General features: G+C 41.5%; 1 protein-coding gene across 2 annotated transcripts in view; it reads right to left on the reverse strand.

The window, feature by feature from the left end:
- TMCO1 (transmembrane and coiled-coil domains 1) overlaps positions 1-24065 on the reverse strand; it is a 50912-nt gene extending 26847 nt beyond the window's left edge. Inside the window, exons 1-5 of one of the 2 annotated variants that reach the window (XM_041722762.1) lie at positions 23854-24065; positions 22743-22820; positions 16053-16112; positions 5831-5877; positions 4144-4211 (exon numbers count right to left, since the gene is read on the reverse strand). In XM_041722762.1, the coding sequence (XP_041578696.1) occupies positions 4144-4211; positions 5831-5877; positions 16053-16112; positions 22743-22820; positions 23854-23923 (323 nt within the window). In that variant the 5' untranslated portion in view covers positions 23924-24065. The remainder of the gene's footprint in view (positions 1-4143; positions 4212-5830; positions 5878-16052; positions 16113-22742; positions 22821-23853) is intronic. The other variant, XM_041722763.1, reaches the window with a different exon arrangement.
- Between the last annotated feature and the right edge of the window lie 2538 nt (positions 24066-26603).

The following is a 26603-nucleotide window of genomic DNA, read 5'->3' on the forward strand; positions in this document are numbered from 1 at the left end:
AGAAACGTGTGCTGAAAGGAAGAGGGGGTAGGCAATAAAGCTTTCAATTCCAGGTTAGTAGAAATGAGCACCACTGAAAGACACAGAAGTATCAAGAAGAGTGTGGGTTTGGCAGAGAACGTGATGAGTTCCAAGTAAGCCTCAAAAATAACGTAAAGAGAAATAAGTCTCTCTGATGCTCAGGGACAGGCATGTTCTGCAGCCCAAGGAAAAGGCAAAATATAGCTGGGGTAGGGTGTTATTACTATAAAACTTCTCTCTCTAAGAGAGCTCTGTAACGGATCTTCTACAAATTACAAGGTCCCCTACATAAAAAAGAACAGTAAATTTTTAACTAGTAAATCAATATTTCCTATATAGATGTCTATTCTATTTGAAGGCAATACATGGCATGAGGGCTCAGGCTGGGCAATTTTCTTTTATCTCCCACAGTGTGAGGCACAAAAAATGGCATGCTTTTTGACCTGAATAAACATTAAAAATAGTTGAAACCTATAAATATTCATGTAGCACACTCACAAAAAATTGAGAATTGGAGGAAGAATATCAAAGGAAGGCAAATGAAAATTATTAACTCAAAAGAGAAAGAAATATAAGAAATATGGTATAATACTTTGTGGTTATGTGATTCTATGACTATAAGCAGATATGTCAGCTTCCTTTAGTAACTAAAGCAATTATGGATTCAAATCAAAACTGTATGCCAAGCTCTAGTTTTAACTACAGAAAAGAAAGAAAGAACAGGCAAATTGTTCTAAAAAGGTAATCTAACATTACGTCCTACTGTAAATAATGAACATAAGCCAAAATGATTCATTTCCATGTTTCACAACTTCATTTACAATACAAGACTTCTCCCTACTTAAACCTAAAGTCAACACTCTCATCATTAAAGAGATATAGTCTTTGAAAATTAGATTTATATTACTCTAACCTGTCAACAGGATAGATGATTTTGCACATGATTTTGCACTATTTTTTCCAAACACTATTGATAAGTTAATACTGAAAATAAACACTCTCAGTATTTTTTGCTGATATTAGCCTGTCTTATTACAAGACTCTCTGAGCTATCCTACGCTGAAATAAACTATGACCTAAGAGTCAGTAGAAGACATTTTCATTTGGTCTGAAGCCTTTATTTGTTGGTGCAAGATTCTAGTGCTCTTCCAATCTCAGTTGTGGAAGCCCATACAGAAACAGGGACCAGCAACACTAGGTAGCTTGGAATGCTGAGCCTCCTACATGGGGAGTAGTCCTCCAGTCTTCTGATGGACTTTATGGGAATGAGAAATAAACTTCTGTTAGAGAACACACACACACACACACACACACACACACACACACACACACGCGTGCACGAACATATTTTCATCAACTACATTCAGACTTTTAAAGTTTTAAGAATTTTGTTCCAGGGCAGTCCCGGTGGCGCAGCGGTTTAGCACCGCCTGTAGCACAGGGTGTGATCCTGGAGACCTGGGATCGAGTCCCACATCAGGCTCCCTGCATGGTGCCTGCTTCTTCCTCTGCCTGTGTCTCTGCCTCTCTCTCTCTCTCTAGCTGTGTCTCTATGAATAAATAAATAAAATCTTTAAAAAAAAAAAAAAAGAATTTTGTTCCAATGTAATTGGTTTGCTAACTAATATTTTCATAACTGAACCACTGATATCTTGCAAATTAATAATTATAATTTAAAAAATTTTGGTTTAAGGGGTGCCTGGGTGGCTCAGTCAGTTAAGCATCTGACTCTTGAGACTCTTGATTTCAGCTCAGGTTGTGATCTCAGTGTCCTGGAATTGAGGCCTGTGTAGTTATCTCTGTGGCCAGCAGGGAGTCTGCTGGAGATCTCTCCCTCTGCGCCTCCTCCTGCTCATATATGCCCTATCTCTCTCAAATAAATAAATAAATCTTAAAAAAAAATTATGTTTCACATTTCAAATGGCATCAAATTCTTATCTCAGAATAATATAAAAACTATGACAGTGGAAATTGAGTTGTATATTTACAAATTTTTCAGATTTATTCAATAAATATCTTTATAAGCCCTGAAACTCTAAGGATATGAAAACTCTAAGGATACATGTGAAGACTATAAGGAACTTACAGTCCAGTAAAAGCAGACATAAACATAAATTTGATAAAGAAACATAAGAATAAGGAATAGAATAAAATGCTGAACCTCTAGCAAAGCAGGACTCAAATCTGTCACAAAAATCACTCAATCAAGCTAAGGTCAATCAGAATAGACACACATGCACACACAACACTAACCTTAAAAATATTATTTAGTAGTATGAGTGAAGAGAAACCTAAGAAAAAGTTAATTATTGAATTTAAAATGTATAGCTGAGGACTTATCCAGCTCTATACTGTCCAGAGTACACTTTAAAAAGAATATCTGAGTATTTGTGTTGTACCATGGACACTTAGTGGTTAACTATAAAACCTTTCAGTGTTTGCTTTGCCTCATAATTCATGGGAATATATATCCAAGAAATGAGATAAAGTATGGCAAAATGAAAAGAGTATTGAGTTTAGAATTACAAGCCAGAAATCATGAGACTTCTAGATACTTTAGGCAAGTTATTTTACCTTCCAAAGGTTCCTTTCAGCTCTAAAGGTTCTATGATTTCAGTAATCATTAGTCAAAAGGAAATTTTATATTAAAATCATTTAGACACCCCCTCTAGTCCCTCACCTAAGTAAAAATACCCACTCACTCACTTTCTTTTCCCTCAGCTGCACTTCACACGGATTTCTAGTATAATATCCATCAACATATTTGTTTATCTTTTCTTCCCATAAAACTGACTATTACTGAGGACGGGGGCCACACCTTATTTGTCATATTCTGATACTCCCACAATGCCTGGCACAATGTGGGCACTGAACTAGTAGGTAGGAAGAGGTGCAGGGAGAGAGAGAGACAGAAATGAAGCAGGGGAGGAAGAGTAGGAGGAAAGAAAGGAAAAGAGGGAGGGAGGGAAATTCTCATTCCTGTGGGATGATTCAGGTGGGCCTTGAAAAGTAATAAATGACTGCCTGTCATGTCTGGATACTTTCCCAGTTTCTGTCAAAAGCAGTTCCACGATTACTCAGGCCTGCTATCTGCCAGTTTAGACAACAGTAACTTAATTTATCATTATACAAGATAATGGTTGTTAAGACTCTAAAAGAGTCAAACATCTCTATAAGACTACCCTCATTTTGAACAAGTATGCTAGTCAGTAACTTAAAACACAGGAGGCATATTAAATTCTCTTTAGAGGCTCCATAATACCTTAGTCTTTACCTTGTACATAAAAGATTCTCAATATTAAAGAGGGTGAGGAGGCGCCTGGGTGGCTCAGTCAGTTAAGCATCTGCCTTTGACTCAGGTAATGATCCTGGAGTCCTGGAATTGAGTCCCACATTGGGCTCCCTGCTCAGTGGAGGGCCTGATTCTCCCTCTCCTTCCCCTCCCCACCCTTGCTCATGCTCTCCCTCTATCTCAAATAAATAAAATCTATAAGGGAAAAATAAAGGGTGAGAAAGTTATATAATTGAATTCTCTCAAAATTGAATTTCCTTGATTTTGGTAATTGGATTGAAGTTATATATGAGATTATCCATGTTCCTAGGAAATACACATTTTAGTAGTTATGGCTGCTCCTCAGTGGCTCAGTCTGTTAAGCATCTACCTTAGGTTCAGGTCATGATCCCAGGGTCCTGGGATGGAGCCCTGGGGGAACTCCCTGCTTAGCAAGGAGTTGACTTCCCCTCTCCCGCCACCCCTCCCCCTCTCCCTATGCTGCTCCCCCTGCTTGTGTGGGTACTCTCTCTCTCTCTAATAAATAAAATCTTTTTTTAAAAAAACCAAATTAGTAGTTTTGGATAAAAGGGCATGAAGCCTATACTCTTGAATAATTAAGAAAAATACATAAATAATGTATGTATGAATGAGCATATAGTTGATATGGAGAGACAGAAAAAGAGAAACAAGAGAAATGTGAATCTGGATAATGGATATATTATTCTTGTAACTTTTCTGTATATTTGAGATATCAAAATAAAATATTACCAAAAAAAGTTAATTGCTTACAAATACACACACGGAGAGAACAATAGTTAGGTAAAAGCATATTACTAAAGGGTACTCACATAGAATTGAACATTCCCATTAGGGCAGTAAAACAAAAGCCAATTGCAAACATGGATTTCATTCGGACCTATAAAGAGACCAATAAATTGTCATTTCACACTAAAGTCACCACTAAAGCACGCCCCAAAATCATGATTTCATGTCATATTTAAAATGCACCCCATAGCAAAAAGCTATTTACTGGCTAACCCACCCTCCACCTCCATGCCCTTCTCCTTGCCCACGTCTGGTGAACAGTATTGGGGTGGCCATGTGACAATTCTGGCCAGTGAGTTACAAATACAAGTACTAAACCAGATTTTGAAAAGGGACAAACTTGGCCTACATCCTTTTAAGCCTTCTGCCCATTCTTCTTGCCTGGAATGAAGAACATAATGCCTGAAGATAAAGGATAAAGCACCATCAAATAAACAACCTGAGAATGGCTAACCTAAGTTCTTAATGAGATTACTGAGCTGCCATACCAGTCCAGGACTATCAACTTCTGGATTTCTTTCACAAGTAAAAAATCTTCATTTGTTTAAGTTGTTGTTAGTTAGATATTCTATTACTTGCAGCTAACTTCTTAATTACATATGTGGTAAATAAATAAACGAAATAAATAAACGAAAGATCATAAAGATGTAAGATTAAGATTAATAGTTATCTCTGGGGATCCCTGGGTGGCGCAGCGGTTTAGCGCCTGCCTTTGGCCCAGGGCACGATCCTGGAGACCCGGGATCGAATCCCACATCAGGCTCCCGGTGCATGGAGCCTGCTTCTCCCTCCGCCTGTGTCTCTGCCTCTCTCTCTCTCTCTGTGACTATCATAAAAAAAAATTAAAAAAAAAAAACAAAACAAAACAATAGTTATCTCTGGATGATAGTTGTTTGTTTTTTGCACGCTCTTCTGACTGAGCTAACCTGGCACCCCTGGATGACAAGGTTTATCAGCGGTTTTTCTCTCTTCTTTCTGTAGTTTCCAAATTTAGCCTCATAAACATTTAATAATTATGTCAACAGAATAGCTACTTTCAAAAAGATGTACTTTAAATTATAGCCTTACTCAATAAGAATTTCAAGGAATGGAAGATAATATAGCAAAGGTCTCTTAGAAAGCAAACACAATTGTTGCACAGTTCAGATGTCCTGTGTTAAACATACAGAAATTAAATAGAAAAATTAGTCAAGCTATATAATTAGCCTATCTATGCTTTAGAAAAACTCTTCAACAAACTCTATTCTTTATAAATGATGAGTAAATGGGTAATAAAATTATTTTTCTTTACACTTTATGCCTGATATACAGAGCAAAAGGTCTCTTAAAGAACAAAGGCAACAATAAAGGCCACCTATAATGCTCCAACTCAGATCCTGGTGTGACACAGGTCACCAGAAAACCAAAGATTCACCAATGACATAAAAAAGAAAAAGAAAATAGACTACTTCATTTGAAACATAAGGGCAAAGCTAATCAAGAACTGTGAAAGGGACAAATCATGACCTCTGAAACAGCCTGAAAGAGCTATCCTTATTATGGAGATGAAGTTCAAGCCCAGAGCATATTTTCATTTCCATCTTATCTGGGAACACCATGACATTATTGGGTGAATTTCTGAAAAGGTAAGTACAATGTACATAATATAAATCAGTCTTCTGCTATACAACATTTTGTGGTTTACCACAATATTATACTTTAGACTCTTACCATGGAAAGGTCCCTGTTGTTATTTTTCAGTTTCTCTTCTTGCCTCTCTGTAAAGAATTAATGAACTGGTTAATATACACAATGCTGAGCACAAAGCAGATGTTAAACTGTCACTGATTGGTGACTACAAAAGCATTTCTGTCTCAGGATCACTTAATAATAAGAAGAGCTGAATATCTGGAATATTGTATGCTTTATATTAGCAGCAAACTCAAATGCAGCAGAGCACTGAAGTGTTTCAATTTAAATAAATAAAAATCTTTATTAAAAATTACCTCTGGTATTAGCGTCTTAACTCTGTACACTAAGATATATTTTAAACTACAGTGATGGAAAAGTGTAAACACAATGATTGTACTTAGGCTTCAAACATGAGTTACTCATCTCATGTTTTTTTCCCCTCCTTTCATTTTCGTCAAGAGAGCAGAGTCCAAAAAATAAAAGCCAATCAAGACATATTTAAAACTCAGGTTCTTTCATATCACAGTTAATTACTCTAAAAATAAGTGTCATTTTCTAGGTAAGTCACTTAGAAAGCTAGACAATTTCACATATATTTCCAGCAAGTTGTTACATCCATTTAATCCGAACTGCTTAAAGAAGTCTCAACTGTACATTAATGCCCTTATTTACTGTACTCCATCAACAGAAGGGATTTGTTTCCAGGAAGAAACTGAGGTCCCACAAAGGGAAAGTGACTTGGTAGAGACCCCATGGGCATTCCATGGCAAAGCCAGGACTAGAATCCCAGTTTCCCAACTCCCAACCCATTGACCTCTATGTTCGCTCTGATACTGTTCTCTTTGATCATGTATTATTATTGCCATTTATTTAACAAATACTGGTTACCTACTATGTGCCAGGCACTTTTCTGAGCACTGGAGATACATGAATGAAAAAAAGTACACAAAAACCCCCACCTTCATAGGAAGACTACAAAATAAAAATATAAGATCCTTTAAATCTTTTTTTTTTTTTAAGATTTTATTTATTTATTCTTGAGAGACAGAGAGAGAGAGAGAGAGAGACAGACAGACAGACAGAGGGAGAAGCAGGCTCCATGCAGGGAACCCGACGTGGGACTTGATCCCAGGTCTCCAGAATCACACCCTGGGCTGAAGGTGGCGCTAAACTGCTGAGCCACCCCGGCTGCCCATAAGATATTTTAAAATTAAAAAGCCATACGATTAGAATAAACTGGTGCAAGGGCTAGCAAATTTGAGCAGGTAAAGGAAAGGAGGAACTAAAAGAGGCCTACAGGGAGGCTGGCTTGAGGAGTGGACCACAGTTTCCAAACAGTACACAGCGGGATTAAGACATGACCCCTTGCCCTGAACTGCTCCTACCCAGTTTATTCGCTCTGGGAGGGAAGGATATGGGGAGGAGAGAGTAGGATGCTGCAAATATATGGAAGAAAAGGAACAGAAAGAATGGAGCTAAGGTCTACCTTGGGGGCGGGAACTCCTTTGCTATATAGGCAGTCCTCTTACAGTGTAACAAGACGTTTTTAAATTGGGAGGGGTAAGGACTGGGGAATGAGATGACCAGAAGGTAAGCAGGCATAAAATAACTGGAGAGGGAAGGGACTACCACTACAAATAAAAAAAAGGTATAGGAGATCTCCTATGCTAGAAGCTTTGACATATTTCTGACTCCCTCCTTTCTCATCCAGATACCACATCCTTTAATTATACCTCATACATATTTTTTAAAGATTTGTTTTTTGAAAGAGAGAGAGCGTGCACACTTGCAGGGGAGGGGCAGAGGGACAAGGAATCTCAAACAGACTCCCTGCTGAGCACTGAACCCAACACGGGGCTCACCCTAGGACCTGGAGACCATGACCTAGGCAAAATCAAGAGTCAAACACTTAACCGACTGAGCCCCCCAGCCCGCCACAGAGCCTCACATACCTCATAAATATATATGAACCCCTCCTCCTCTTTCCTTTATCCTTAGGATTTCTAACTCCTTTTTACCTATGTTAGGTCTTCTAGCATGTCTCACTGCCCCCAAACTTGCTCCCTCAAAACCATCTTTCACATAGCTGCCTGTCAGATGTACCTAAAATGCAAAACTGACCAAAACTATGACACTTCCCAGCTTAAATTCTGGCATGGCCTTTCACCCCCATAAGGTCATGATCTAGCGTCACCTGCAAGTCTGATGTTTGCCTCTGCTTACTCTGCAGCCCCATTTCCAATCCCTCCCATGAACCGTCACATTCCTGAAACACCAAACAATTCTAAGCTGCTCTCTATGTGAAGGTTTTCTCTAGACCCAGTGTCTTTGTTCATGAAGTTCTTTCTACTTGGGTGACCAACTGTCCCAGTTTTCCCAGGATTGTTCCCGTTTTAGCTCTGAAAACCACACATCACAAAAAACTACTCAGTCTCAACCAACTGGGATTTCTTCCTATAATGTTTTATCCTAACCCTATCTAACCCCTTCCTGGCTAGCTAGTACTCAACTTTTAAGCCTCAGTTCTTGGTTACCTCCTTTTCAAAATCTTGATTCCTTAGTCAATATTACTCTATAGAGCTTTCTTTTTTTTTTTTTTTAATTTTATTTATTTATTCATGAGAGACAGAGAGAGAGAGAGAGAGAGAGAGAGACAGACAGGCAAAGGGAGAAGCAGGTTCCATGCAGAGAGCCCGATGTGGGACTCCATCCCGAGTCTCTAAGATCACATCCTGGGCTGAAGGTGGTGCTAAACCACTGAGCCACCCAGGTTGCCCCCTATAGAGCTTTCTAGAGTTATGAAGATATTCTGTATCTTTGCTGACAATAAAGTAAGTACTAATTACATGTGGCTCCCAAGCAAATAAAATGTGGCTAGTGTAACTGAGGAACTAAAATTTTAACTTCATTTAAACTTTAATTTAAAAAGTCAAATGTAGGGGATCCCTGGGTGGCTTAGCGGTTTGGTGCCTGCCTTCGACCCAGGGCCTGATCCTGGAGACCCGGGATGGAGTCCCACAACAGGCTTTCTGCATGGAGGCTGCTTCTCCCTCTGCCTGTGTTTCTGCCTCTCTCTGTGTGTCTCTCATGAATAAATGAATAAAATCTTAAAAAAGGAAGTTAAAAAAAATAAACTAAAAAGTCAAATGTAGCTCATGGCTGCTGTACTAGACAATGCAATCTTAAGACACTGGATTAGAATTCCTTTCTTTATGCTTCCAGAATATTCCTTGCACATCTTTATCATTATACTGAGTTTTTACATTCTCTTGTAATGATCTGTTTATATACCCATCAACCCAACCAGATGGCAACCTCTTGGAAAACAAGGAATCTCTAAGCCTTCTTCATCTCTGTATCCTCAGTACCTGGCAAGTAGTTAGTTGCTCAGTATTGTAGTATGTGTTCAGTTATCACTTCATGAATGATTCAGCAATATAATAAAAGCTGACCTGAAGATACAAAATACCAAAGATCCTTTTCTAGGGAGTAGTCCTTTACGATGAAGCTGGTAACCTGAATAGGCAGAAAAGGACAAAGAGCCTAGAAGTTGAGAGCAAACTAAGGTGACATAGTTTCTCTAAAGCTCTAACATTTTTTTCACTTATGTCCAAACAGAAACAATAACCGTAAATATTATCAAGGTAGACTCTATGTATACATGGCTTAACAAGAATATAGCAGCACAGGTTTATGATACATACCCCAACAGTACCATGGTTCTTGAAGATTTGCAATTCAAATTGTTAATAATTACCTACCACACAAATAAAGTAGTTTTAGTTGGCTTCAAATAATTCATAAATAAGTTAATACTCACTTGATTTTTGAGAAGGTGAAAGATACAAATATCTTAGATGTTTGCTTTCACTCCTGCCTAGCTCTGGTAAATTCATAGCACAGCACTATGAGCTGCACAAGGTTCAGTTAGATGGGGCAGCAAAAGAAGCTAAGACTAATTCTCAGCATAGGCATTTTACTCATGGACAATTACAGCTGATCATGTCTGAGGCTACCTGAAAGGTGTATGTTACAGACTCGAGCGATTTCACATTTCACCAGGGACCACGCCCGACAGAATAGAATCAAAAAGACAGTACACAAAAAGGTATAGTTGAGGGTGCCTGGGGGGCTGAGTGGTTGAGCATCTACCTTTGGGTCAGGTCATGATCCTGGGGTCCTGGGATCGAATCCCACATCAGGCTCCCTGTGAGGAGCCTGCTTCTCCCTCTGCCTGTGTCTCTGCCTCTCTCTCTGTCTCTCACGAGTAAATAAATAAAATCTTAGAAAAAAAAAAAGATGCCTCAAGAGAAAAGGGACAAAAAAGAAGAGACAGAACAAAGAAACAACAAACTAAACAAATATATTTAACAGGGAAACATTATACATGCAAAATTTCATCTGAAATGTACCTGATCTATATGTGGGTAGGAAATGCAAAGACACCTCAAGAAGCATAAATATTATAAAAACAAAGAAGTTAATACTTAAATGTTCTCTCAGGACACCTGGGTGGTTCAGTGGTTGAGCATCTGCCTTTGGCTCAGGGCATGATCCCGGGGTCCTGGGATCAAGTCCCACATCAGGCTCCCTGTGAGGAGCCTGCTTCTCCCTCTGCCTGTGTCTCTGCCTCTTTCTCTGAGTCTCTCATGAATTAAAAAAAAAAAATCTTCAAATGTTCTAGAAGATGTAACAGTCTTTAGAAATCCAAAAATGTCCATTTAAAAAAAGAGTAAATCTGATCTAATGGAAGTGCTACCAATAGAGAAACAATTTCAGGTACTCCCCAAGTTATGAACAACAAACTTGCAAATCCTATAAACTATGTTGAAAATAATGCTTTTTAAAAAAATTTTTTTTAAATAATGCTTTTAAAAGAAGCTGCTTTTCCCTTAAAAAGAAATTGTGTTTCCCCAGGGGAATAACTCCAGAAAAAGTCACATTATCAGGTAAAATAAATGCAAGCAATTTACTCTGAAATGATAATGTAAACTGTTTATTAGCATGGAATGAATATTTGAGCACTATGATTTATGAAATTATGAGAACAGTTTTTGGCTGAGATGATGGCAACAATGCCAGAGATTCTCATGCTTGAAATGTATAATTTCTAGTACCACAAACAATTAAGAGTATATTGAAATAAGTACAAGTGTTTGGCTCTCTCTATTGCTCTGGGAGTAAGTTAGCACTTAACTGGTATCACTTAACTAGCATAAATCCTCTTAAGAGGTTGTCTCTTGGGCCCAGTAAGGTAAAGGAGTCACTGTCTCAGTCTCATGTGATTTCCATCCAGCTGTTATGTTACTTAAAGAACCACAGTTAGTGGGGTGCCTGGGTAGCTCAGTCAGTTGGATATTCGATTCAATTTTAGTTCAGGTTGTGGTCTCAGAGTCGTAGAATCCAGCCCCACATCTGCTCCATGCTCAACATGGAGCTTGCTTGTCCTTCTCCCTCCGCTTCTGCTCCTTACTTGCACATGCACACTCTCCCCCTCGCTCTTGAATGAATGAATAAATAAATAAAATCTTTAAAAAAGAAGAAGAACCAAAACTAGTGAGACGCTCTTCTGAGGTAGAACCACCTCGGCATCTAGGAGTCCAAGGCTTCCAAGATTGTTGTGGTCCCCAGTCTCTTACTGTTATTTTGACATCAGAAAATGTCTGTTTGAAACCTCCCTTGAAGACCTAGAATTTAACGATGCTGAGTGCTAGAAGTAAATAGTATATGGCATTTAGTATGCACTTGTGCTGTGGGAATTGTTCTTCACTTTACACCATCTGGAACCTTAAAATTTAATACAAGGGAAAATTATACCTCAATCCCTCCATTTGGAAGGAATTCCTTTTTTTTTTTTTTTTTAAGATTTTATTTATTTATTCATGAGAGAGAGAGAGAGGCAGAGACACAGCCAGAGGGAGAAGCAGGCTCCATGCAGGGAGCCTGACATGGGACTCGATCCCGGGACCCCAGGATCACACCCTGGGCCAAAGGCAGGTGCTTAAACCGCTAAGCCACCCAGGCTGCCCCTAGGAATTCTATAAACTCTCTTATTATAAGAAAGCTGAGGAAACTTGATGAAGAGAAGGAACTGGAAGTATGAAAAATATAAACATACATTTGTGTTTTAGAATGACTCATTATCCCAGATGACAGGCAAAATGAAAAATTTAAATTCTAAAAGTGAATACTCTATAAGGAGACTATATTTCTAGCAGCTATAGGAACCAACTAGTAGCAATGATGACATCTATTCTGACCACAGAACGAACAGATATCAAGCCAATTTTGAGGAACACTTCATCATTTACCTAGGTCAACAACTAGTGTCTTTTCTGTCAAAGAATGGAAATCAACACAGGAAGCAACTGGGTGGTCTCATTCAATCAACAGTTTGGGAGATGGAGAACACTTTCAAATAAGGAAGAGATGATCAAAATAACAGATGCCTCTCTCTAGATTCAAAGAGTTAGGTATCCCATCCCATCTACATTCTGAATTGTGTTGAATGGAAAGCCAATTAATAATATACCCTTGAAATTTCATGTAGATTTGGTAATGGAGAGGAAGCAAAATTTAAATTAAATGCCTGAAACAATCTTCTTTTATGGAAAATCCAAGTAGTATAGATAAAGGCCTAAAATGAGTATATAAATTCAGGGGCCCAAAATAAATTAAATTTTAAGAATTTCCTCCCATATCTACAAGTCACTAAGAAAAGAGATACCCACCCCCCTCAGTCAAGCTTCAGAATGCCTGCACTCCCTTCCCCAGCCAACTTCTGGGGATACTGGCCTATTACCATAGTCTTCATTGAGGGTCAGCCTTACAAAGATTCCTATCGCCCCTGCTCTGCCACTACTGACCCACTACTGACCCAAAAGGTAGTCAGTTCATAAGCTTTCTCATGACCTATGGTGTAAAGAGACGACCTGAGCCAACCAGAGTCCTTCTCTCGGAAATTTAAAACAGAAAATCTTGGCGACAGTAAATCAACTGACTGTCGAAGTACAAACAGAAAAATGATAATACAACACAATGGCTCTCAAACTTTAGTTTGTCTGAGAATATTGGGGAAGTTTGTTAAAATAGACTCCTGGGTCCCATATCCAGAGACTCTGATTCAGTAGTGTGGGAGGAAGACTCAGAACCTTTCACTCTTAACAAATATCTCAAAGCAATACTGATGTAGGGGGTCTAGAGAGCACATTGTGGGTAACATGTATATAGAAAGGACTGTAGGACACAAGCCAAACAAACTTAGGTGTAGGCAAAACCTAAATGCTAGAAAAACACTATAAAGTGGGGGAAGGTGAACAACAAAAAGAGAAAGAAGTATATATTAATAGTGCGGCCTCAGGAACACCTGGGCGGCTCAGGTGGTTAAGCATCTGACTCTTAATTTGGGCTCAGGTCATGATGCCAGGGTCGTGAGATGGAACTCCATGTTCGATTGGTTGAGCATCTACCTTTGGCTCAGGTCATGATCTCTGGGTTCTGGGATCCAGCCCTGAGTCAGGCTCCCTCCTCAGGAGGAGACTCCCTGCTGAGGAGGGAGCCTGCTTCTCCCTTTTCCTCTGCCTACCACCCACCCCCTGCCAGCTTGTGCTCTCTCTCTCAAATAAAAATAGATAGAATAATTGAAAAAAAGAAAAAAAAGAATGGGGAACCTAAGTGCTGCTTGGATGGCTCAGTCAGTTCAGCATCTGACTCTTAATTTCAGCTCAGGTCATGATGTTAGGGTAGTGAGACTGAGCCCCATGTCAGGCTCTGCACTCAGCAGGGAATCTGCTTGAGATTCTCTCCCTCCTCCTCTTGCACTCACTCTCTTTCTCTCTCTCAAATAATAAATCAAATAATTTTTTTTTTAAATGGGAACCTAAAATCTTTGATTCAAATGTAAGACATTCCAACTTCGAATTAATGGCTCTACTCAAGACCATTACCAAAGAGCTACACCTAGTAAAATCAGTGGCAATTTACCTAAGTTCAGGTTCTTGCCATTTTTGCACCTAGAATACTTAAAAAGTCTCATGACTTCGTACCTCCAGGATGATCCCTTCTCCTATTTATCTCCAAACTATTGCTAGAGTTGTCTTTCTTAAAATCTGATGTCAATCAATCCTGTTTAAATCCTTTAATGGGGGAACCCTGGGTGGCGCAGCGGTTTAGTGCCTGCCTTTGGCCCAGGGTGTGATCCTGGAGAACCGGGATCAAATCCCACTTCGGGCTCCCGGTGCATGGAGCCTGATTCTCCCTCTGCCTGTGTCTCTGCCTCTCTCTCTCTCTCTCTCTCTCTCTCTCTCCTATCATAAATAAATAAATTAAAAAAAAATAAAGCTTTGCCTTAAAAAAAAAAAATCCTTTAATGGTTATGGAAAGACGGAACGCCCTCTGAATACAAGTTAAACTCCTTACCTTAGTTTAATTTATAAAGATCTTTATAAACAGGCTCTACTTTCTTTTTTTTTTTAAGATTTTTATTTATTTATTCATGAGAGACACAATGAGAGAGAGAAGCAGAGGGAGAAGCAGGCTCCACACAAGGAGCCTGATGTGGGACTCAATCCTGGGACTCTAGGATCACGCCCTGGGCCGAAGGTAGGCACTAAACCCCTGAGCCACCCAGGAATCCCTACTTGTTTCCCTAGCCTTGTTTGTTTATACTTTACACATTACCTCCTTTTGTTTGTTATACTAAACTATTTTTAATTCTAGGTATATATCTTGCTACTTGATTCCACTACACTTTTATATAGAATGTACAGAGCTTAAAATTAGATTCCAAAGTTGCAAATGACCCCCTTCTCTACCACTAACTTAATTCCATCTACCACTGGCTGAGGGCAAATATTTTAACTCAAGCTTCAATTTTCTCATCTATAAAAATGAAGTAACACTTCACTACTGCATACAATTAGTTGTTAAAAGAATTTAAAAACATGTAACGTGCTTACTTCAGTGTGTTGCAGATGGTAAGTGCTCAATAAGTTTTGACCACTATATTATTTATTTATATTTGTATTTAACTAATTTGCACTAAAGCTTCAAGATTCAACTAAAACATTAACGTTTCAAAGAAAACCTAATTTCCTAGCTTGGTTTAGCTCTCCTTTCTCTACTTTTTTTTTTTTTTTTTTTTTTAAGATTTTATTTATTTATTCATGAGAGACACACAGAGAGAGAGAGGGGCAGAGACACAGGCAGAGGGAGAAGCAGGCTCCATGCAGGGAGCCTGATGTGGGACTTGATCCTGGGACTCCAGGACCAGGCCCTGGGCTGAAGACGGCGCTAAACCGCTGAATTACCTGGGCTGCCCCTTTCTCTACTTTTTTAACACTCAGAATATATCTTTATCATACCACGCTGGTCTGTTTTCCCTCTCTACAGACTTCCTAATAGAATTTTTTTCTATTTTGTTTCTCTAGTACATACAAGAACAACTGACACAGAGTAAATGCACAGTAGCATCCTACCACAAGACTAAATGAGTAGGCCATTTAAAAAGCACCAGGAACACGAAATTCAAAAGCCTTAATGAGAACAGGACAGTGGCATAGTTCAGCCCGGCAGAATTATCTCCTGGATATAATGGCAGCGATTTATGTAGAGACATAATTTCTGAACAAAACACACAGACTCACATTTTTTTCCTGATTTCAGAATCAGGAAGCATCATAAAGTAAAAATATAAATCCTATGTAATCATTTATAAATTGTCTTTTTGGAACAGAATTACATTCTGTAATTAAGTTCTAAATTACACTGAAAAACCAAAAGCATGTCATTACTTTCCAGATCAGATAAAAATTACTCAGCAACAAATTTCCTACCCCCTGGTGGATTTCCATCACCAGTCAATTCTCAGTAAGGAAGCCATGGCAACAATACAAGTAACTCAGACTTAACTGGAAATAATCATCTAAGATATGGGAAAAAAAATAAACTTCTACAAACTATGCCAAGATCCCTCAGCTAAGTTCAAAAGCCACAACTGTCAGCATCATTTTACTGAAACAGAATTTCAAAGCTAAGAGCAAAAAGTAGCAACTGCTTAAATTTACCTCACAAAATGGACAAGAGAGAATCAAGTAAGATAACATATGCAAGTGCTTTATAAACTACAAAATTATACAAACACAAATCACCACTGTTTACAATTTTATTATATTTTCATCACCTAATTTTTTTCCATTTTAATTTTCCAAATTTCCAAAATTTATTTTTTCTAAATTTTGTGCAGACCAATAATTCATCTTACCTATTTTCTTTTTTTGTTGTCGACCAGCTGACTCTGTTATTGTTTCCTTCTTCTTTTCCACTGTAAACAACACACAATAACACAGTAAAAATTAATTATGCATTATGCTAAAGAAATGAAGGATGCTTTATCATAGCTGAACCAATGAAAAAAAGCTCACAAGAAAGTTACACATTGCCTTTGATTATGGTCATGAGCAAGTCAACTGATCTGCTCCCAACCTACTGACAAGAGAAGGCAAACAGCAATCCAAGACTAAAAAATCAACCAAACACCCAAAAAGGATTATATAAGGACACAATAACAATAACTAGTGAAACTAATAAGAACTAAGATGGCTTTTAGGCCATCAGCTAGGGTGATTGCCGTTGGTTGAGTCTAAGCAGTTTTCAAATTCTGCCCTCAGATAACTATGATTAATTACAGTTTCATTCTCGTATTCACTAAAGAAGGTAGGAATTCATTTATTCAGTTATTGGTGCCTAAGTAATTGGCATTGTTCTAGGTAGATAAAAAGATAAACACGATCCGTGCCCCCTAAAGAGTAATCTAGTGAGGTAGACAACTGAATAACAATTATGATACAGAAAACTGGCAAGACAGACATATGCACACGGTAAAGAGATCAAGACAGTCAAAAAAGCTAAAACCAGGGCACCTAGCTGGATCAGCCAGTGAAGCATGCAATTCTTGATCTCAGGATTCTGAGTTCAAGCCCCATGCTGGGCAGAGATTACTTAAAAACAAACAGAATAAGCTAAGACCAACTTCTTTGTATGCATTTCAACTAATACAATGACAGAATAAAAGTAACCTTTTGAAGAGGAATGATGTAATATATTTAATTTTATACTATCTTTGATCTATATACCTCTCATAGTCCACCTATAAATAAGCTAAGAATAGGTACGCCAAAAATTACCATTACTTAATGTATTTACATTCTTTGTTCTGTATATTATCTTAGTATATCTCCTTTACTAGCAAACAGTACAGTACATGTACTATTTCTAAAAGGTGTATTAGGGACGCCTGGGTGGCTCAACAGTTGAGAGTCTGCCTTCGGCTCAGGGCGTGAACCCTGGGGTCCAGGATCGAGTCCTACATTGGGCTCCTTTCGGGGAACCTGCTTCTCCCTCTGCCTATGTCTCTGTGTCTCTCTCTCTCTCTGTATTGCTCATGAATAAGTAAATAAAATCGTTAAAAACAAATAAAAGGTGCATTAAAGAAAACTGGCAGGTAAATTATGCTACCTGAATCCTAAAATTGGTATTACCCCTCTAACAAAGAGAAGTAAAATTTGATTTGACTCCAGTATTGCAAGTGAAAATGTAAAGTGCTGACTAAAATAAAATGTGTATGTGTGTGGTGTGAATATACGCACTCGTATCTAAGTACAGTTACTCTTTTATGTAAATAAGAAAATAAAGCCTGACATACACATGAGGGAGAAAGATTTACACTGAACTTACTAGTATGAGATCATAAAAGGAAATTAAGTCAAATTCTACAAGATGTTATACAAATAACATTTAAAAAGACAAAATGACAAAATGGACAGAAAACATTGAATGTTTTACTCTATCATAACCAGAGAAACACAAAAAATATTTCTTCCCCCCACCAGAAGTCCCATAACTACTTAGCACTTAACCATAATTGCATACAATAAAAAGGAGAAGACCAAGAAGGTGAGAGAAACATAGATGGTACTATGAATATTTACCTGGTCTTATGGTGGACTGGACTGAGGCTAGATAAATCTGTTCTGAGGAGACATTTATGAATAAAGTAGAGCCCCAAAGAAGGAGAGTTGACTCTGTCTGAAAGATTAAACAAGGTTTTGAGAGCTAAAGAATGAATAGGAATTTATAAGACAGAAAGAGAAGGGAAAGTTATTCCAGGTAGAGGGAACAGCAGATACAAAGGCCTGGACCCACAGTAGGATAAAGCAAGACTAGTCCAATGGATGGAAAAGAAGGCCTGAGTGGCTACAGAATAGAGCAAGGAATAACATGACACAGGATGTAGTTGGAGGAGAAGGGAAGAGGAACCAGACCGTGCTAGACCTTCCAAGCCCCACTTTTAACCTAAAAGCAACAAGGAAAAACTGAGTATCTTGAGAAGGGCAAGTACCATGATAAGATTTGTGTCTTGAAAAATTACTTTGGATGTACTGTAAGGAATAAATTTGAGTGGCTGCAGGGAAACCAATGAGGAGGCCATTGCAGTAGATCACATGCGGTAGATGCCCATGACAGAAGGGTGCCTGTGTGGCTCAATTGGTTAGGCATCTGCCTTCGGCTTGGGTCATGATCCCGGAGTCCTGGGACTGGGCGCCATGTCAGGCTTTCCGCTCAGCGGGAAGCCAGCTTCTCCCCGTGCCCCTCACTCTGCTCATATTCTCTCTCACAGACACACTCTCTCTCAAATAAATAAAATCTTTTAAAAATCTTAAAAAAAACATGACAGAAGTTTAGATTAGGTGCTGATAGCAGAACTGGAAGGATGTGGAGAGACTGCAAACTTTCCCGGAGGAGAACAGTAAGAGGGCTTGAGAGTGGACTGCACATACAGGGTGAGAGAAGAAGGTTCAAATCAGCAAGTATTTATTACACATTTACTAAGTGCCAGTCGTTGTTCTAGGCGCTAGGATATATCAGAGCAACAACAAAAACGTTGTCCTAGTGAAGCTTTAGTTTTAGCAGGTGGAGATAAACAATAAACCATAACACAATAGATCGTATATTAGAAAGGGATGAGATGGGCAGCCTGGGTGGCTCAGCGATTTAGCGCTGCCTTCAGCCCAGGGCGTGATCCTGGAGACCTGGGATCGAGTCCCATGTCAGGCTCCCTGCATGGAGCCTGCTTCTCCCTCTGCCTGTGTCTCTGCCTCTCTCCTCTCTGTGTATTCTCATTAATAAATAAATAACATCTTTTTTTAAAAATTTTTATTTATTTATGATAGTCATGCAAAGAGAGAGAGAGAGAGGCAGAGACACAGAAAGAGTGAGAAGCAGGCTCCATGCACCGGGAGCCCGACGTGGGACTCGATCCCGGGTCTCCAGGATCGCGCCCTGGGACAAAGGCAGGCGCCAAACTGCTGCGTCACCCAGGGATCCCTAAATAAATAAAATCTTTAAAAAAAAAGAAGTGGGGGGGGACAAGAGCCATGCGGGGTGGGGGACAGGGGGAAGAGCAGGTATGGAAGATCAGGACCAGTAGTAGAGGAGATGAGCAGGCTGTTTTATTTTTTTTTTTTAAGATTTTAAAAATTTATACATTCATGATAGACACAGAGAGAGGGTCAGAGAGAGAGAGGCAGAGGGAGAAGCAGGCTCCATGCCAGGAGCCCAACATGGGACTCAGTCCCAGGGCTCCAGGACCGCGCTCTGGCCCAAAGATAGGCGCTAAACTGCTGAGCCACCCAGGGATCCATGGGCTGCAATTTTAAACAACCTAGTTAGGTTAAGATTTAGAAAGGTTGGGGCCCCTGGGTGGCTCAGCGGTTGAGCATCTGTCTTCAGCCCCGGGCATGATCTCAGAATCCAGGATCAAGTCCCACATTGGGCTTCCTGCATGGAGCCTGTTTCTCCCTCTGCCTATGTCTGTGCCTCTCTCTCTGTGTCTCTCATGAATAAATAAAATCTTAAAAAAAAGAAAAAAGAAAGAACTTAGAAAAGTAAACTCTGAATGAAGATTTGAAGAAAATATAAGGGTCAGCGAGGCAGATATCATAGAGAACATTCCAGGCAGAAGGAACAGCCAGTAGAAAGGTCTTGGCACAGGAGTGTGCCTGATGCACAATGGGGAATAGCAAGCAGTTCGTGTCGTTGAAGCAGAGTGTGTGAGAAGGGAAAGAATATCGGAATAGTACAAGGGGAAGCTCTGCAAGCCACTCTAAGGACTTTGGCTGTTCTTTAGTGAAAATGGGACACCATGACAGGGTTATGAGCAGAGATGGGACATGATCTAATAGGCTTTAAAAAGAATTATTCTAGGGGTGACTGGGTGGCTTAGTCAGTTGAGCATCCAACTCTGGATCTCAGCTCAGGTCTTGATCTCAGGGTTCTGAGTTCACGTCCTGCACTGGGCTCCACGCTGGATATGGAGTTTACTTAAAAAAAAAAAAAAAAAAAAAAAAAAGGATTATTATGGCTGTTATATTGGGAGCAGACTGTAGGGAAACAGGAACATTTGTTGGAGACTGCTGTAATAATACATGCAAAGGATGAAGGTCATTATCAATGGAGGTAATGGAAAGTGGTCAGACTGGATATGTCTAAAGGCAACCCAAAAGTATTAGACGTGGGGGGTGAGAGAAGAGTTCAAGATAACTGCACAAGGATTATGGCTTGAGCAAGTAGAAGGATAGATTTGCCATTGGCCAAGATGGTGAAAGCTATAAATGAAGCAGGTTCAGAAGTGAGGAAAAAGTATTCAATTTGGACATGCTGGGTTTGAAATGCATCTTAGACATTACAGTGTAATTGACAAATTGATATATGAATCTTTTGAGTATAGCTGACGCATGATGTTAATTTCAGGTGTACAACATGGGGATTCAACCTCTCTACACATCACGCGAGGCTCACCACAAGGGTAGCTACCATCTGTCACCACACAATGCTATTACAAGGATATGTGGATCTTTTTTTTAAGATTTTATTTATTTATTTGAGAGGGGGAGAGAGAGAGAGAACAAGCGAGAACACAGGAAAGGGGGAGGGAGGCAGACACCCTGCTGAGCAGGGAGCCCACTGAGAGGCTCCATCCCAGGACACTGGCATCATGACCCGAGATGAAGGCAGACACCCAACCGACTGAGCCACCTAGCCACCCCAAGGATATATAGATCTTGCATTAAGGAGAGAGAGCTAGCGACATAAATTTGGGAGTTACTACCAAATAGAGCACGTGACTGAATTTACCAAGGGAGTAAGTGTAGGGGATAAAAACAAGTTTGGGGTGCCCAACAAGAGGTTGAGAAGAGGAACCAACAAGGAAATTGCAAAAGAATGACTGGCAAGGGGTACCTGGGTGGCTCAGGTCCTGATCTCAGGGTCCTGGGATCAACCCCGGCTTTGAATCCTGTGCTGGGCACAGAGCCTGCTTAAGATTCTCTCTCCGACTCCCTCTGCCTCTCCCCAGCCCCCCCCCACCTAAAATGACCTGCAAGATAAGAGCAAAAGCAAGAGAGTGTGGTGTCTGGAAAGCGAAGAAAGTGTATCAGGGTCTCTGGCTTGCACTATCAGAAGCAGGGAGGTACCATTTGTCACAAACAGAAATACTGGAAGAGGACCACATTAGTGAAAGGAACAGAAATGTGCTTGGTTTTTACTATGTTGAGGTGCATTATCCACACTGAATAAATCAAGGAATGGTAAACTATAATTTTAAAAGTCTGGGTTTGGTTTCTAAGCCTTTGTTCTGCAACATTAGTATGTCATTTAACCCTTCTGAGCCTCAGTCTTCTTTTCTATAAAGAGAGAATAACAGGGCAGCCCGGGTGGCGCAGCGGTTTAGCGCCGCCTGCAGCCCAGAGCGTGATCCTGGAGACCTGGGATCGGGTCCCACGTCGGGCTCTCTGTATGGTGCCTGCTTCTCCCTCTGCCTGTGTCTCTGTCTCTGTCTCTCTCTCTCTCTCTGAATAAATAAAAATTTAAATAAATCTTAAAAAAAAAAAAAAGAGAGGATAACATTTATACAAGTAACCACAAATGGTTGCTACGTGAGTCAAGAGAGATATTGTAAGGAAGAAAACTTTAAACTCTTATGAGGACATACAGACATGTCACAGAATACAGTCAGAAGAATCTTTAAAATACAAAAGTTATATCTAATCTTTTTAAGGTGGAAAAAAAAACCCAGTGAAAGCCACATCAAGCCTACAAGGAACCACTCATATTATACCTCGAGCAGCCGCCTCAAGCTGTGTCCTGTGGAATTCCTGCTTTATTTCAAAGACCACAAACTCTACTTGTTATTAACCTTTTCCTCAAACTTTCCTTCAGCCTCCTCACGTAACTGAAACTTGCCTTATCCCTCAAGACACCACTTACCTTGATACTAACAATAACGACTTGTCTCTCCAAATACATATTCTCGCTACATTTTCCATATTCTTGCACATATCCTATCTTCTTCACCTGGAGTTCCTTCCCTCAGCTCATTCTCTTTTTAAAATATTTTATTTATTTATTCATGAGACACAGAGAGAGGGACAGGCATAGGCAGAGGGAGAAGCAGGCTCCATGCAGGGAGCTCATGTGGGATTCGATCCCAGGACCCCGGGATCTCGCCCTGGATGGAAGGCAGATGCCCAACCACTGAGCCACCCCAGGTGCCCCTCAGCTCATTCTCCATCCAAGGACTGCAAGGCCATCTGCATCCCAGAGGCCTCCACGGCCCCTCACAATGGAATGAGATCTCTTCTTCAGAACACATGAACTAGTACTTCTCACATCCTGTGCTCTACACCCACGTGTATTAAATATTCTGCATCAAATATCCAACCTTGCATCCATCTCCACACAGCCTTCGGTTCAAATTGGATGCGTCTTTGTATTCCCAGATACACCTTTATTTTTGTATCTGTCCTCGGTGCTCCTGAAACATTTACTGTCAACAGCAGCCAGGAACCCAACGGGCTGAAACTGTATCCAAAATGATGTTGCCATCCATACTCACACTTTTTACTCTGTTTCTCCACTTCTGCTTTGAGTCTCTTGTACTTATCTGTCCTGTAAACCAGGACCCACGTTATACCTGAAATATGAAAGAAAAAAAAAAAGCAACATGCTAATTTCTCTATTAGAAATGTCTGTGTTGGGGCGGGGGGGCAGCCCTGGTGGTCCAGTGGTTTAGCACCTGCCTTCAGCCCAGGGCCTGATCCTGGAGACCCAGGATTGAGTCCCATGTTGGGCTCCCTGCATGGAGCCTGCTTCTCCCTCTTATTTTTTTTTTTTTTTATGATAGTCACACACACACAGAGAGAGAGAGAGGCAGAGACACAGGCAGAGGGAGAAGCAGGCTCCATGCATCGGGAGCCGGACGTGGGACTCGATTCCGGGTCTCCAGGTTCATGCCCTGGGCCAAAGGCAGGCGCCAAACCGCTGCGCCACCCAGGCATCCCTATTTTTTAAAAAATAAAAATAGGAATGCCTGGGTGGCTCTGAGGTTGAGCGCCTGCCTTTGGTCCAGGGCATGAACCTGGAGACCCGGGATCAAGTCCCACATCGGGCTCCCTGCAGGGAGCCTGCCTCTCCCTCTATGTCTCTGCCTCTCTCTGTCTCTCATGAATAAATAAATAAATACAATCTTAAAAAATAAATAAATAAATAAATAAATAAAATAAAAATAGAAAAATAATAATAATTAAAAAAAACGTCTGTAATGGGCACAACAAACTGGGACTAGTGCTGCCTGTGGGGGTAAGGAGGGATCTCAGCTTTTTGCTTTGTATTTACCAGTCGTTAACGTTGCTTTTTATTTTTTTTTTAAGTTCTATTTTTTTCGTTAACGTTTCTTAAATGTTAAGACGGACTCTTCAACCAAAAAAAATAACGGAGGCGTCTCCCCAAACACGCAGAGCGAAACCGACCCCAGGCCTAGACCGGATTCCACGCCGCCCCCGCCCGCCCCCGATCCCGAGCTCTCCGCATCCCAACCCCAAGCAAGCAAGGCTGGCGGCCGCTCCCTTGGGCGGCGCGAGGGTCCCCAGGCCGAGGATGCTGCTCCGGGCCGGGGGGGCGGGGGGCGGGGGGACGCCATCAAACGTCAGAGAAGCAGCCGCTCTCACCCTCAGCCAGAAGAGCGGTGCACACGGAAATAAAAACGATGAGCAGCGTATCCGCGAACATGGTGCTCATCTTCGCACTTCCCCTCCTGCACTCCCACCCGCCAGGGGGGAAGCGGTCTCGAGAGCCCGCGAAAAATGAGACGACGACGACCACTTCCCTGGCTCTCCGGACCACCCAGCAGCTCTCTGACAGCCGGGAGACCCACTTCCGCTTCCGGGGCACCCCGGCGCCGGAAGCGCTCTTTCCGGAGCGTTGCGTGGCCGTGTGAATCTGAGTAGGGCGGGGCGAGGCTGGCGCTAAGGCACAATCTCGCGAGAGCTGGGGCTTGAACTTCCGGGACGCAATGGCGGCGGCGGCGGCCGCTGCAGCGGTGGGCCTGGGCGTGCCGGCCCCTGCTCGCGGGGCTTCTAGGCGCCGTGTTTTCCTCCGGACTCCCGTTGGTGCGGCCTCGTCCGCGGCTTCTGCCTCAGCCCCACCTCTGAGGCCGTTTAGGTAGCTCGCGGAACTCCTGCGGTAGATGCGAGGCCCCGGCTTTGGAGCTGGGGACGCGAAAATGAGTGTTAGTCGTGGCTGCTGGCTTCGAGGAACCCCCGTCCTAGCCGAGGAGAGAGACTTGTGCACGCGGTGTGATTAGGGTTGTAATAGAGGTATGGCCAGGGTGCCGCCGCGGCGAGCCAGTCGGGGGGCGCGGGGCCCGAGGAGGCCGCGACAGGAGCCCAGGCAGCGCCCGGGGGAGTCGGGGCGCTGTGCGGGGCGGAGGGGCCTTTGCAGGCAGAGAGGCGGCGGCCGGGGAGTGTGTGGCGTGTCGCCGGGCGGGGGGGCGGGGGGGCCTGGAGAAGGGGATGTGAACCCGCCCGCCCGCGGTGCTTGCAGGTAGATGAGCCTCCGCCGGCTGCGCAGAAGGAAGCGGAGGGAGGTACCAGCCCGAGTCCGGGAGCGGGCGTCTCCTCCGGCCCGAGCAGTCGGCGCTCGCATCCCGACAGTTTCCCCGCCAGAAGGAGCACCCCGTTTTCGCCGTCTCCCCCGTTTGCCAGCAAAACCCCAGAAATCCCGAGTTCGCGGGAAGGCCCGGGTTCATCAATGCCGACGACTCGAAATTCAAGTTTTAAGATGCTGTAGAGATGAAACACGGTGTCTTTAGAAGCTTGGTTTCAGCCTGCGTTGGGGCGTGCAGGTGTCTGAGGCTGATTCTGTTTTGTGCGTCTGTGTGTTCATGAAAATCTGGAAAGCCGGCCGAGCCGTGGTCTCCCCCCTTGACGTGTGCTTCCTATCGTTGGTTCCTTTTTTTCTTGAACTCCAGTGTACTTAACAGCGTATGTTAATATACTGTTATATTAGCATATTGTAATATGCTATTGTAATATGCGGTATAGCTTACTGTTCTATTAGTATATTAGTAATATTAGTATATTTATTAGTAATTAGTAATATATTCTATTCTATAGTATATTCTATTAGTTCTATTAGTATATTAGTAATATACTGTTATGTTACTCTATAGCGCTGCTTTTGGCCTTTCTTAGTTTTATGTGCATTTCTTGTCTCTTTTATTGAGCCTTAGCGTCAGGGAGCTTGTCTCATTTTAACAATGAATTTTTTTCCTGTGTGTCAGGAACAGTGGTAGGCACCGTAGGGTCAGAGAGGGTGACTAAAATATTAAGGTTCTCCCTGGATGTTGTTATACATTATTAAAAGGTATAATTAAGGTATTCGCAAAGTGTTATAGGAGCATCGATGAGGGCGAGAGTGGTTCCTCTCTTGATGGAGTTGGTGAGAAGGCTTCACAATTGAGCGAGATCACTAACGACTAAAAGTTAGGGCAGAGTAGGGTTTTTTCCAGCTCTGTATCACTCATGGTAAATATTGAAGCACAAGAAGAGCCTGACTTCTTTTTATTTATTTTTATTTTTATTTATTTATGATAGTCACACACACAGAGAGAGAGAGAGGCAGAGACATAGGCAGAGGGAGAAGTAGGCTCCATGCACTGGGAGCCCGACGTGGGATTCGATCCCGGGTCTCCAGGATCGCGCCCTGGGCCAAAGGCAGGCGCCAAACTGCTGCGCCACCCAGGGATCCCCTTCTTTTTATTTTTTTAAGTACAGTTGACAACACAATGTTACATTAGTTTCTGATGCACAAGGTAGTGATTCCACTACTCTGTTGTACTAAGCACAAATGTAGCTACCCTCTGTCCAGAAGAGCATGACCTGCTTTTTTTTTTTTTAAGATTTTATTTATTTATTCATGAGAGAGACACCGACACAGGCAGAGGGAGAAGCAGGCCCCATGCAGGGAGCCCGACGTGGGACTCCAGGATCAGGCCCTGGGCGGAAGGCAGACGCTCAACCGCTGAGCCACCCAGGCATCCCTCAGACCTGGTTTTCAATTCTAGCTTTGCCACTTAATTGACCCCTGTCCTTAAGCATCTTATTTTATTTAGTCCTTAAGCCTGACCTTCCTTATTTGCAAAATGTTAACACAGCTGCATAAAACTTAAGAAGTTTTTTTTTTTTTTTTAAGATTTATTTATTCATGAGAGACAGATAGAGAGAGACAGAGACACAGGCAGAGGGAGAAGCTGGCTCCCTGCAGGGAGCCCAATGCAGGACTCAGTCCCAGGACTCCAGGATCACTCTCTGAGCCAAAGGCAGACACGTAACTGCTGAGCCACCCAGATGTCCGAAACTTAAGTTTAAATGACAAACAGTATATAGTATTTAAAGCTGTGCCTGGCCCAGTTGATCAA

This window comes from Vulpes lagopus, chromosome 11, assembly GCF_018345385.1.
Source record: "Vulpes lagopus strain Blue_001 chromosome 11, ASM1834538v1, whole genome shotgun sequence".
Taxonomy (NCBI): domain Eukaryota; kingdom Metazoa; phylum Chordata; class Mammalia; order Carnivora; family Canidae; genus Vulpes; species Vulpes lagopus.